This window comes from Danio rerio, chromosome 12 (genome assembly GCF_052040795.2).
Source record: "Danio rerio strain M-AB ecotype USA chromosome 12, GRCz13ab, whole genome shotgun sequence".
Classification (NCBI taxonomy): domain Eukaryota; kingdom Metazoa; phylum Chordata; class Actinopteri; order Cypriniformes; family Danionidae; genus Danio; species Danio rerio.
Window position 1 is genome coordinate 8,320,586 of NC_141032.1, and position 14,415 is coordinate 8,335,000.

The 14,415-nt window shown below is 35.8% G+C and overlaps 1 protein-coding gene across 51 annotated transcripts in view; it reads right to left on the minus strand.

Annotated features, from left to right (window-relative positions):
- The window catches only part of ank3b (ankyrin 3b), a 339,224-nt gene that overhangs the window by 90,949 nt on the left and 233,860 nt on the right, over nucleotides 1-14,415 (minus strand). For all 51 annotated transcript variants that reach the window (XM_087274508.1, XM_087274497.1, XM_087274509.1 and 48 more), the window contains 1 exon segment: nucleotides 1,721-1,819. In XM_087274508.1, coding sequence (XP_087130634.1) covers nucleotides 1,721-1,819 — 99 coding nt within the window.

Consider the following 14,415-nt stretch of genomic DNA (forward strand, 5'->3'; position numbering starts at 1 on the left):
CTTGGCCCAAGAGTTGTTTTGAGGCGTTGCGCTACGCTGTTTAAATAGCAGTTGCATTAGCGCTCATTTGTGCACCCATAGGCGTTTTGGTCTAAAAAGGAAGGCGTTCTGAGGTGGACCGCTGGTGCGTCGCTATTTTAAGAAACTATAATAGATTTTTCATTAGACCAAAACTAACACGGTCTAAACTCCGCCGCAGAGTTGCGCCTCGCTTACACACTGCTTAATACACACAAGAGAGCAATAGGCAAATATCTTTACATATGAAAAAATTTAAATATTAAGGATATATATAGGATATGAAAAGAATAGATATAGGTTATAAATATAAAGGATTAAAATATTACAAAACATATTATTTTCTAGCCTACATAAATATGAAAAATCACTGCTTTTATGCCTTCTTCATCTCGGGAGGCTTTTTCAGTTCATTCATAACAATTTGCTTTTGTATAATGTTATTATTATTAGCAATATTATTTATTATATCCATATTTATATTTGTTTTATTAAAAACAAGCTTAGATTTGCCCATATGTCAGGTTTTAGACCATATGGGGCATGGCAGGTGTATTTGGAAATAACTCAGTATTTTGAGCACACTTTGTTATTATTGTTCATTTATTCGTTTGCTAGAAATTAGAACTGAATTTAGAAATAGTTTTGAAACAAATCTTTGAGCTTAACAAACGAAATTAATTATTTATAGACTAATTGATGTCTGTGCGTAAAGGTTTCCCTATCCAAGAGCGACTGTGAAAGTAGTTCCATTATCTCTCATTCTCACGCAGTAGATGCTCTGTTTAACAGTTTTCTGTTAAAAAACTGTTAACTGTTAACTGTTTGCTTGTGAAATGCTCATTTTTTCCACTTAGACTTACTTTGCCACCTGTAAATAGCGAATGCGCTCTTGGCGCGACGCAGCTGGCTCTTAAAGGTAATGGGAGGTGAGACTCTAATTGGTTTATTCTCGAAACACACCTATAACTCATTAAGAAAATTAACTCAACCCTTTTAGCCCATGCACCTTGGCGCAAAGCGGATTTTCCTGTCTGTAAATTAGCAAAAATGCGTTCTGACACACCCTGAAAGAGTTTGCGCCCTGCGTTTTGCGCTCTGCGCATGGACCGTCAAAATAGAGCCCTAAAAATGTTAAGGCATCGTGTAGCTGCATATTTATAACTAATGCATAAATTACATGTATTATGTGGTTACAAAAATTAATAAATAAATATTTGCGTTCAGCCAAAACGATTTACTTGAGAACAAGTAATAGATTCAAAAGACCAAAATCGGGAAATATGTGGTTAGATATAGACAACAAGATGAATTAAATATCCCGTTTAACAACTATAGTGAGATTAGATCCAGCGGTAGATCCTTGAGGAACTGTCCAACATGCACAGCTCTCACCTGGGGTTCTATGCTCAAAGGCTGACTGGCTGGAGCTCAGACGCGCACATACGCTGCAGCACATGCCAGAGTGTGTGTGTGTGTGGTCACGTGATGTGCATTTTCCGCTGTACAGTGTGGACGGGGAGCTGTTCAGAAATGCCTGAGTGCATGTGGATCGTTTTCATTCTAAAACATTGTTTTAAAACTAAAACGTATTAGTGTAAATGGGGCCTGAGAAATGAGGTGATGCTGTAATAGCATAATAAAGGCACTTTAAAGGTCATAAACCTACAATCATTAGTGCAAATGGAGATTTTTATAGTACCTTTCCAGCTGCGTCAGGCGGTGCTCGCTTCTGTAGCAGTAAGTTAGCAACTTCCATCTTCCCGTATTTGGCTGCAACATGCAGTGGAGTGAATCCCTTCTGCAAAGACAAGCAGTGCGCACTTAGGAAAAACAAACAAACAATAAAAAACCATGCACATTGTATTAAAACATACACATTAAAAGAGTTCATTAATTAATAAACATACCCACGAAACAAGACAACATTTCTGTATGTTTTGGAAACTATTCGTTTGGGGTGGGGTTTACAATAGTTGCACAAGTTTCCTTCTGTTAAGTAACACTAAAATACATACTGTACAGTACTAGCCCTTCCGTCCGGCTAATGATGAAAGCATTGCTGAAACTGATCCTGTTTTACACAAGAATAACTGTTCAAACATGAGAGCGCTCAGACAATGATGTACAATCAAATGAATAGACAAGCTCCAAAGAATTAATGCACGAGTATTTAAAAAGACACATCAACAGAGAAATATATCGGTATGTACATACAGTGCATGAAAATGTTTTAACTAAAGGCCAAGCTTATTTTTGGGAGAATTTTTATACCATTTTACTATTATTTCGCAGCTATTTCCTCTCAAAAAAAAAAAAAAAAGATATACAATCGCCGGCCACTTTATTAGGTACAGCTTACTAGTACCGGGTTGGACCCCCTTGTGCCTTCAGAACTGCCTTAATCCTTCGTGGCATAGATTCAACAAGGTACTGGAAATATTTCTCAGATATTTTAGTCCATTTTGACATGATAGCATCATGATGTTGCTGCAGATTTTTCAGCTGCACATCTATGATGCGAATCTACAATTCCACCACATCCCAAAGGTGCTCTATTGAATTGAGATCTGGTGACTGTTGAGGCTTTTATTATACTTTTTAAACACAGTAATAAAGTAAAAAAAATAAATAAATGAATAAATTTGTTTGCTAATAGAAATAATTTGGGAATACTTTTTAACAAACATGTATTTTAATATATTTTTGCTTCTTTATTATAGTATTTAAAGTACTACTACTACTACTACTACTACTATTATTACTACTACTACTACTACTACTACTACTACTACTACTACTACTACTACTACTACTACTACTACTACTACTACTACTACTACTACTACTACTACTACTACTACTACTACTACTACTACTACTACTACTACATGGCCACAGCCATATCACCTTTCAGCCCAAGACAGGTTACTCACTGATGCTAAGCAGGGCTGAGCCTGATCAGTACCTGGATAGGAGACCACATGGGAAAACTAGTTTGCTGTTGGAAGTGGTGTTAGTGAGATCAACAGGGGGTGCTCAACCTGGTGTCTGTGCCTAAATACCCCAACTATTTCAACTTACACTAACCCCAACCACAACTTAACAGTCTACCTCAAATCTAATGAGAAGTAGTTGGCATGTAGATGCAATGTAACTTAAATTCAACAAACGGACCATCAAAATAAAGTGTGACCAAATAATTATTTATATATAAATACTTTTAAAGATTATTTTCCCTCCAAATTCAAAAACTGTAATGTAATGAAAAATACTGAACATGATCAAACATAAATAAATAAAACATATATATAATTATTATATTATTACACTTTAATTATATATTATAGATAGCATATTATAATATAATGAAGCCTTTTGTGTATAAGCATTTTCTATAAGATTTTGTTTTATATGATAAAACTAATTCAAAATATAATTAATTATTCTCATATTGATATGGAATATGACTTTGTTTGACTAAAATTACTGTAAACTTTTCTCCTTCCTTTATTTTATTCTTAAACCTGAATGTTTTTATGCAGCATTCATAAAACCGGGAAAAGTGGACATTTAGTTTTTTTTGGGATTGCAGTTTCCATTTGAACTCATGAAGGCCAGCATACCAAATCCCTTACTAGCCTGAACAATTATTACAGACAGAGAACAAACATATCCAGTGGCGGCTGTGTTATCATAGGGAAACTCTGCTCTCTGGTGAATGGAGTCGTGGAAAACACCATGCATTCATTGTCCTTCCTCAGCAGATTCTCACGCTGTAACACTTGGCAGCCGCACACTGATGTTTGTCCAGTCATTTTATGTCTATCACAATCACACAGCAGGACACCGGGGGAATCTTACACTCCTACAGCTAGAAAAATAGCTGCTAATAATCTATTTGGTCACGGTACAGATTCAAGTTTTTGGTAGGAATTCAGATATATCTTAAAGGTGCGATGAAATTATACTTTTTTTTGGATGTTAGTATTAGTATTGTTAGTTTTTAGGATATCTATAATCTAGTGTGCTTTAAAACAGTGACAAATTTTGTGTTGAAGATATAAAACTAATATAAACATGTAAAGCTTGTAGTTTGTCACTTCCACCAAAATGGATCAACGGTTTTCTTCATATGACCTTATAATTCAGTTTCTCGTTAAATCATGACCAATCAAATGCTCTTTATCTGACATGCCCCGCCCCCTTCAAGACGCTTCTCATTTGCTTTTCATTTGATGCGTTTGAGCTCAACCACTCTCACTGGCAGAGCGGAGATAAAAACAAAACGCTATTGGCTGCTTTTTAAAAAGGGGAGGGGCTACACCATGTCCTGCCCTCTCTTCGTGTTGGGGTTGAGATTGCGTCAAACATCAAATAAAAATTCGCATTTCTAAACATTTCATGGATCTTTAAATACATCAAATTAGGCAAATCAATAAATTAAAAACATCTGAAGTATAGTTGGGCGACACGGTAGCTCAGCGGTTAGCAAGAAGGTCACTGGTTTGAGTGAATTGAATAAACTAAATTGTCTGTAGTGTATGTGTGTGAATGAGTGTGTATGGATGTTTCCCAATGATAGGTTGCAACACCTCAAAATGACCCTTGCGCCAAGCTTAAAGTAGCAAAAGACTATTGCGCCGCGCCTTGCGCCACATTGCGCCGGGTGTATGATAGGGCCCTGTATTTCTGTAACAAAATATAAAACATTCAAAGTATTTTAAATAGCCACTTAAGAGCTAAAAATGTGCTGTCCACGTATGTGAACTCTCAGGCCCTAGGAGGTTATAAGCTTGTTGAGAAATGAGGACGTCACCAATGTCTTTATATTTCACCTCCTTTTTGTAATACCTGTGTCATACCCATGTCATTATAAAGATTTGTGTCCTGACATGTCACAAAAACACAAACACACACGCACGCACGCACACACACACAAAACACAAGCACAAAGATACACAGACAAACAAAAACACAAAGCCGCATACACAAGGACACAAACACACAAACAGACTTAAGCACTCACAAACACAAAAGCACACACACAAAGATACACAAGCACAAACATTAACATAAACAAACACAAAGCCGTATACAAAAAGAAACAAACACACTCAAAGACACAAACACACACAAAGACACTCACAAACACATCAATATATGAATATACACACAAAACACACAGACACACGCAAAGACACACACACACAAAGATAAACAAAACACAAACAATAACACACACAAACAGAAAGCCGCATACACAAAGACACAAAGGCACAAACACACATACACAACAACATATATATACACACACACACACACACACACACACACACACACACACACACACACACACACATATACACACACACACACACACACACACACAGACACACAATGACACAAAGACATACACAAACACTCACAAAGATACACAAACACACAAACATTTACACAAAAACACAAAGCCGTATATGCACAAGCACACACATAAACACATCAATATATAAACATAGACATATACACACAATGACACAAAGAAACATGCAAAGACACACACAGACACACACACACACAAAACTGCACTGCACACAAAAAGGCACAAACACACATGCATAAACACGACAATATATCTATATACGACTAATGCCGAGTTCAGACTGCATGATTTTCAAAGGAGTTGTGTCACAGATGTTTTCACACTGCATGACTATCTGGGCTAGCATTTCGTCGCTGCTTTGTTTACACTGCAAGATGGATCGGCGACAGGGACTTTCACATTGCATGACTTTACTATAGGAAGAATCGCCGACAACTTCGTCCAAACTACGTCTCACAGCCAAAAACACGTTGTATATCTTTTGTTATTAACTACATAATGAGAAAGAAGCCTTTAATGGGGTAGAACATGTACATGTTTGCTCACCTGGGTTTAAAGGGAATTAGCCATTTCTCCTCAACGTTGATAATAAACAAATTTCTTTCTGTATGAAACGTCAAACAGACACTAGTTTTTTCTCCATTTCGTGGCTCCAAATAAACCGAATAAGAGCGCTTTTAACATCTCCCCCAGCCTCCCGCTGACCTGCAGCAAGTATACACACACGCACAAACAAGTGAAAGCTGCTCTCTCATTGGCTGTAGGCGATGATTGATATTATTTTTAGTCAAAACTCAATTCACACTGCATGATTTGAATCGCCGACAGCTCCAGATATTTAGCACGCCAAATATCTCACAGGCATCGGCGACTCATCGGCGATTCTCTCAGATCGCGTCTTTGATAGTTCATACTGTGTGATTGTCACTCACATGATTTCAGGTATTTGTCGACGATTTCTTAAAACCTGTCGGCGAGCCAAAATCGGGGCTAAAATCATGCAGTCTGAACTAGGCATAAGTCAAAGGCAAAATGAAGGGATGTTTAAAATATCTACACTGCTTTTGGAAGACCACATCACTCAATATGAAAAAACAGCATTTATTACAGACAACAATTTGTCTATTACAGAATTGTTAAGTAGTTTTAGTAGAAATTTCTACTAAAACTAATTGAACTAATATGACAATATTAACTACTGTAAATGGTTATTTTAGAGCATCAAACACAAAAAGGTTCCATGTTTTCATTTACTTTTATATTCATTTTTAAACAAAACAATACCAATTAAAAAAGCAATCTTTTATAAAATAACCATGAGTTTTCAATCACAACAGCATTTCTTATTCTGACCAACTGTTACTGTCAAAAAGTAGATTTATTTTAAATTAAAAAGAAAACGTATTATATCTTTCTAAAGTAACACACACACACACACACACACACACACACACACACACACACACACACACACACACACACACACACACACACACACACACACAGTTGAAATCAGAAGTTTACATACACTCTAAAAAAAGGAACAACCATTTTTTTTTAATGTCTGATGGTAAATCATACTAAACGTTAACTATTTTAGGTCCGTTAGGATTACCTAAATGATTTACATTTGCTAAATGCCAAAACAATGAGAGAATTTATTTTGAGAATTAAAAGTTTACAGACATTTCCTTGTTTTTTTTTTTTTTTAGCTTTGCTTTTAAACTGTAGAACTTTGGTCAAATGTTTTGGGTATGCTGCTGCATCCATACTTCACAGTTGGGATGGTGTCCCTAGGCTTGTAAGCTTTCCCCTTTGTCCTAAAAATGTAACACTGGTCATTATGGCCAAACAGTTCAATCTTAGTTTCATCAGACCGCAGGACATGTCTCCAAAAATGATTGTTTTCCCAGAGTAATTTAGCTAACTGTAATCTGGCTTTGTTGTTGATTCTGGCTTGTTGATTTTCCCATGTTGTCACAAAAGGAAGCAGTGTGTTTGAGGTTTTCCTTAAATACTATTCTACAGAACAGCCTACAGTTAACTCAAATGCTGTCAATTAGCCAATCAGAAACTTCCAAAACCTTGACATCATCATCTGAGCTTTTTCAGAGGCACAATAATCTCATTGTATGTAAACTTGACTTTCAAGAAAAGTTAAAACAATTTCTCAAAAAATATCTCTCATTGTTCTGCTATTAAGCATAACAGAAACAAATTTGATAATCCTAATTTACCTAAAAGAGAATAAAGATTAGTCACATTAACATCTGACTTTTTTTTAAAATGGTTATGTGCCTTTTTATATAGAGTATGAACACTTTTGGCTTCAACTGTATATATATATTATCGTACTTTATAAATAATATTGTAAATGAACTACATCAATTTAGAGATTTGTTTAGTGATTTTGTCATTCATTATTTTAATTGGTTTTGCTTTTTTCTGCATGTTTCGTGTAGTTATTTTATATTATTTTAATAGTATTGTAGTTTAATAAATATTCTGAATGAACTACATCAATTTATAGATTAATTTAGTCATTTTCTCATTCACTTTCATCATTTTAATGGGTTTAGTTTTTTCTGCAAATTACATGTGTATTTACTTTGATAATTTTACTGTTTAAATATTATTATACTTTAATATTCTGAATAAACGATCTTAATTTATAGATTCATTTATTATTTTTGTCATTTTAACAGGTTTTGCTCTTTACGTGTGTCTTCATGTGTAGTTATTTTATAGCTATTATTTCAATATTATCGTACTTTAATGAATATTCTGAATGAACTCTCAATTACAGATTTGTTTAGTGATTTTGTCATTCACTTTTATTATTTTAACTGATTTTGCTTTTAAATGTTTTTCATTATTACAGCCCATGAAAACAGTTGAGGTCTTTATTTCTACAATACTTATGTAAGATAAAACTATTATGTGTGTAAGACGAACCATGCTTATAACAGTCAATAACACTCAGAGATCATTCAGCATTGGCACAGTTTTATTTACAGGAGGAATGTGCAGTGGGTTCAGGGGGAGTTGGAGATGTAGGAGAGGGATCAACTGTAGATCTGGTTGTGTTTGCTGATCCATAGGTGCTTTAGTATCAGATCATTCACGTAGTAATGATACAGCACCTCTCTATCTCTCTTCTCCATCTCCTTCAGGAGTTTCCTCTCCGCCTTTTTCTTTGCCTTCTCCTCGGCCCACAGAGACAGAAGCTGTGCCACTTTTCTGAACTTTGGCTTCTTGTGCTGAATACCTGGAGATGCCATGGAGAACTGAGCGGTCGACTCTTGTCCGGCAAAGTCTCCAGCTTCAATGACGTCCATCTCCTCCTCCATTATGTCACTTGACGAATATTTCTCCTCTTTCTCATCCTCCTCCTCCTCCCAAGCAACCATCCGTCTGATAGGATGACGAACTGGAGAGCAGCGGGAGAATTCCTCATTAGATGAAGCACATGCTCCAGGCAGAGCGGCAGCATCATGAGTGTCAGGAAACATACTCGGAAGAGCTTTTCGTCTTGTAGGAGGACGAACTGGAGAGCAATGACGGGAGAAATCGTCACGTGATGAAGGACACACTCCAGGCAGAACGACAGCATCATGAGTGTCAGGAAACACACTCAGAAGAGCTGCTCGTCTTGTAGAAGGACCATCAGGAGACACCATGGAGAACTGAGAGGTAGACTCTCCAGCTTCACTGAGGTCCTCCTCGCTTTGATGGAGATCCATCACTTTGCTCATCCAGGATTCCTCCTCCTTTTCCTCCCAAGCAATCAGTGGTCTCAATGGTGGGGGAGACCTGCAGGCTTGGATCTCCTCAAACTCCTTCTCCTCGTCCTCAGTGTTGAGGAACAAGATTTCTGGAGGAGATGCAGAGCACACCTGAGGCTTTACTGGACTCAGAGGAGCAGCTCGTCTGGTAGGAGGACGTACTGAGGAGCAGTGGTAGGAGACCAGCTCATCTGGAGACTCTGGCAGCGACTGAATGTGAGTGGCTGGAAGAGTGAAGTCTCCAGAGGCGCCTGGAAGCTCAGGTAGGTCATCAACAGGCTTCAGGACAGAAGGTTTGACAGGAGTCAGCAGTGGTTTGGCTTTCACCAGAAGAGGCTTTCGCTCCTTCGGCTTTCTTCTGAGACATTTGATCCTGCACTTTTTGACATTCTCAGTGCAGTCGATGGCCTCGTTCTCTGCATGTTTCTCAACCGCCACCAGTTCTTGTGGAGCACACTTCTGTGTCTCCGTATCACGCAAGAAAGGTGTAAAACGGCCAAAAAGCTTTCGAATTGCTCTGTTGAACACTGCCATCGTGAAAAACGAAAGGCCGAAAATCAATTGAATAAGCAGGAAAAGTAGCTGTGGATAACTGTAAACTCCTCAAACACCAACAGAAGGTCAGATTTAGAACTGCACTTTCTGCCAGAGCAGAATTCTAAAGATGACATCATAACTGAACTCAGAGAGAAGCAGCAAACACACACATGTTTAGACACACAAAAACACACACACAAACACACGTTTGTTTTTGTGAAAAGTGGGTACATTACATAGGTTTTCATTAATTTTATACACTGTAAACTCTAATGTTGTCTTTACTTAAATAACTAAGTTAACTGAACATTACTTAAAATGTAGCATTTTGGTCCTGTCACCTACAAATATGAGTTTATTTAATTTATATACAATGAAAATGCATAAACTTAAGATTTTAAGTATAGTAAGCTCAAAATCACAATTAATCCTTTGAAAAAATAGGTTGTTTTTAATGTAGTCTTGACAGTAAAATTCTAATATGTGCAACCTTTAAGTGCAAGGTCTTTATTTTTTACAGAAATCAAGACTTCATGTATAATTATTGACCATAATGGAAATAAATGGCTACTTTAAAAAAAAAAATCATATATTATTACACACAGAGACACACATCGATTCAATAAACAATCTTTAACAATCATTAAATGTTGTTGTTTAAAATGTTTGACACAGGTTTCATTATGGTTTATACATAAGTGTAGAGGGAACAGTGCAGACAGAACTAGTTTTATTCATTCCATCATAATGTAGGTTTACTGTCATTTTTTCTCACGGCACATTCCCATAGAGAAAGCTGATATATGACATGATATATGGCAACATATGCAAATTACAATTGGATTCCACATACAGTATATAAAATGTTATAATAATCAATAATTTGTCAAAATAGTGCAAAGATCACTGTTTTTTCAACCACATCATATATATATATATATATATATATATATATATATATATATATATATATATATATAATAAAGAAAATATTTTTTCAACACATTTCTAAACATAATAGTTTTAATAACTCATTTCTAATAACTGATTTATTTTATCTTTGCCATGACGACAGTAAACAATATTTTACTAGATATTTTTCAAGGCACTTCTATACAGCTTAAAGTGACATTTAAAGGCTTAACTAGGTTCATTAGGTTAACTAGGCAGGTTAGGGTAATTAGGCAAGTTATTAAAGATGGTTTGTTCTGTAGACTATCGAGAAAAGAATAGAGCTTAAAGGGGCTAATAATTTAGTCCCTAAAATGGTGTTTAAACATTTAAAAACTAGCCGAAATAAAACAAATAAGACTTTCTCCAGAAGAAAAAATATCTGACATACTGTGAAAATTTCCTTGCTCTGTTAAACATCATTTGGAAAATATTTAAAAAAGAAGAAAAAAAAATTAAAGGGGGTTAATATTTCTGACTTAAACTGTGTGTACATATTTTAAAGTCTAATAGAATTACTAATAAGATCTAATAGAAAAAATGTCAATATTTTGACAGGTATGACATATTTTATATACAGTATGTAAAATTCATATGAACAATTATGTCACATATTTAATTTGCATATATTTTCATATATCGGATTTCTATTTTGGGATCTGTGGTTCCATCAGTCTGGTCTTGTGGATTTAGTCACAGGATCTCCTCTACATCACAGTGGTGTTTTCATTACTCAAAAATCTTGGAAGGAACCTTTTGTCAATGTGAATCCATTGATCTGCTATGATCGGGCTTTCTTACATACAGTACAGTAATGTCAAATATGCAAACATTGTCTGTAAAAGTGGTACATGGAACAAGGAAACCATAAATATGAAATAAGGATGAATAAAGATGAAATCTATAGATAATGTAGTCCAGTTGGGTCATCTACTGTGGTAACTGATGTCATTTGATCTACAGTATCGTGAAACTTTCATCATCTAAACGTAACAATGTACAGCAGTTTCTACGCATCAAGTAATGTAAAAGCAATGCAGCAGTTATTTATCATTTTGAATGCTTGTATCAATTGATAATATCATCATGTTAAGTAAATGAATACACAGTTATTTTAAATGTAATGTTTGAGTCGCATTTTGAAATGGGATCAGTTTGATGTTTAACTGTGTTATATTGAAAAGGTGATCTTAGTTCAATGAACACAGTATATTTGACGTGTGTGTATCATATCCAAGCATTTGAAAAAGGAGTTAAAGGGCACCTAGGTTACCCCCTCAGATTTAATATAAGTCTTTTGTGTCTTCAGAATGTGTTTGTAAAGTGTCAGCTTAAAACACCCATCAGATTTTTTATTATACCTTTTATACCATTTTGCATCAGGTAGTGGTTTTGTTGTTCTGCGCCTTTAACCCTCTCAGACTCAAATCAATTTTTAGAAACAGGAAAAATCTGATATTTAGGGAAAATAATCAAATGGGGTAGTACAATAGAATTCTGACTTTTTATTTTAGAGAGACCTTCACATGCAAGGGGTCCTGGGATGTTGCAGTTTTGCTCAGTGTGGTAATTAGACACTGACGACTGTATATGATATGAACAATAACTTATATAACTAACTATAAAATAACTTTTATATACAACTTTTCAAACAATGTAACAAATTGCTTTTCAGTGGCAGAACAACAGCAAAAACAATATGGGATCCAAATCCAATATCGCAAATCCTCATTCACTCCAAGTCACTTTGTCATGTGGCACTCCAAGAAACTTTTTTTTTGTGTGTGTGTGTCATCTGATGAGCAAGTTGTGAAACTGTTTGTTGCTAACGGACAACCAAGTCCTGCAGTGGTACTTTTGAGTAAAAAAAACTCATAAAATATGTATCTGGAGTAATAAGGTATTAATGTTTAACTGTTGCAAATCAGCAACGCTTGCCTTGAAAGGGTTAAGGCTAATCCTATAAGGCAGGGGTCCTCAACCTTTTTCATTAAGGGGCCCGCTTCTTTCTCTGATCAATTTTTTAAGGCCCATTTGTCTGACATTTTCTCAAAAGTGTTTGCATGGCATGTTCCTTTAAATGTTTATTCATTCATTTATTTTCTTGTAGGATTAGTCCCTTTATTAATCTGGGGTCGCCACAGCAGAATGAACCGCCAACTTATCCAGCAAGTTTTTTTACACAGCAGATGCCCTTCCAGACACACACATTCACACACACACACACACACACACACACACACACACACACACACACACACACTACGAACAATTTAACCTACCCAATTCACCTGCACCGCATGTCTTTGGACTGTAGGGGAAACCGAAACACTCGGAGGAAACCCACACGAAGGCAGGGAGAACATGCAAACTCCACATAGAAACACCAACTGAGCCGAGGTTCGAAGCAGTGACCCAGTGACCTTCTTGCTGTGAGGCGACAGCACTACCTACTGCGCCACTGCCTCGCCCTAAATCTTTATTTGTTGAGAAATATATAATACCTACATATAATACTATATATATAACAAAATCCAAAAATTATAGTATAATATTAGGTAGGAGTGTGACGAGACGCCTACTTCACTAGACGAGACCAGACACGAGATTGGGTTCACGAGAACGAGAACAAGAGGAGATATTTACACTATTTTAAAGAAATCCTTAATGATGAAACATATGAATCAAATAGTCTTTAAATATTTTGCTAATATATAAATGGAAAATATATTTTTATAATAAAAATATGTTTTTAAATCACAAAATGCAAAACAATTTAAGTGTTTGTTTTTACCTGTATTGAACTTTCTTTTATTTTTAAGTATGCAATTTCCATAATTATTTTTATCATTTTATGCATGAAATAGTTTTACATTAGTTTATATTGAATTATATGCAGTGAGCATGCAAACACTGCAAAATATTTGTTAATATATAAATGGAAAATAGGAAACTCTACTGACTGCCTTTTCCCCTATAGAATTTCAGAGTATGTACATTGCAGATGTTGATGGTCAATTGGGATTTTGTGACAGTATCCAATTTGTTTTTTGATAACCTGCTTACATTTATCATATTTTAAAGGTGACTCGAATCCGACTGTCTGCATTTACACATCACACGGCAAAAGGCGCAATGGCCAGGAAAAAAGAGCGGGCGCTGACTAACAGCTGATAATTAAAGAGCGCTCTTTTCTCCATTCCTGAATTTATTCTGTTCGCAGGGTTTGATTTTCTTATTTTCTTTTTGACAAGTTGTTTTCCTATAGTTTATGACAGAAACACTCTCATTTGGCCATGTTCTTTTTATCTAGGCCTTTTTAAACCAGTAGGCATCTTAATGTAATGTCTATGGCCTGATTTGTGCAGCTGATGTATGCAACAGTATTATTTTATATTGGTTACGTGGTGGATGTTTCGGTCTCTTTCTCTCTCGTGAACAAACAAAAAATACATGTGCTACATGACAAAATAAAAGCGTTTTTTAGTCCTTGTGTAGAATTTGGTTACCTGAACCATAAAAAGAAACATAAACATGTTTGGTAATGATGAAAGCGGGTGTGTTGAGTCTCCATCAGTTCAGTATGTTTGTGTGCGCTTAGATATGTGTGTAGGTGCCGAGAATATAGTGTCAAACAGCTGTGTGGACTGTCCTGTCACAAAATGCAGCTAGAAGTCCTACACCATGATAATAGTTTGAATGCGGCGTTTACTGTACTGCACTTCAATAATGCGACTTTCT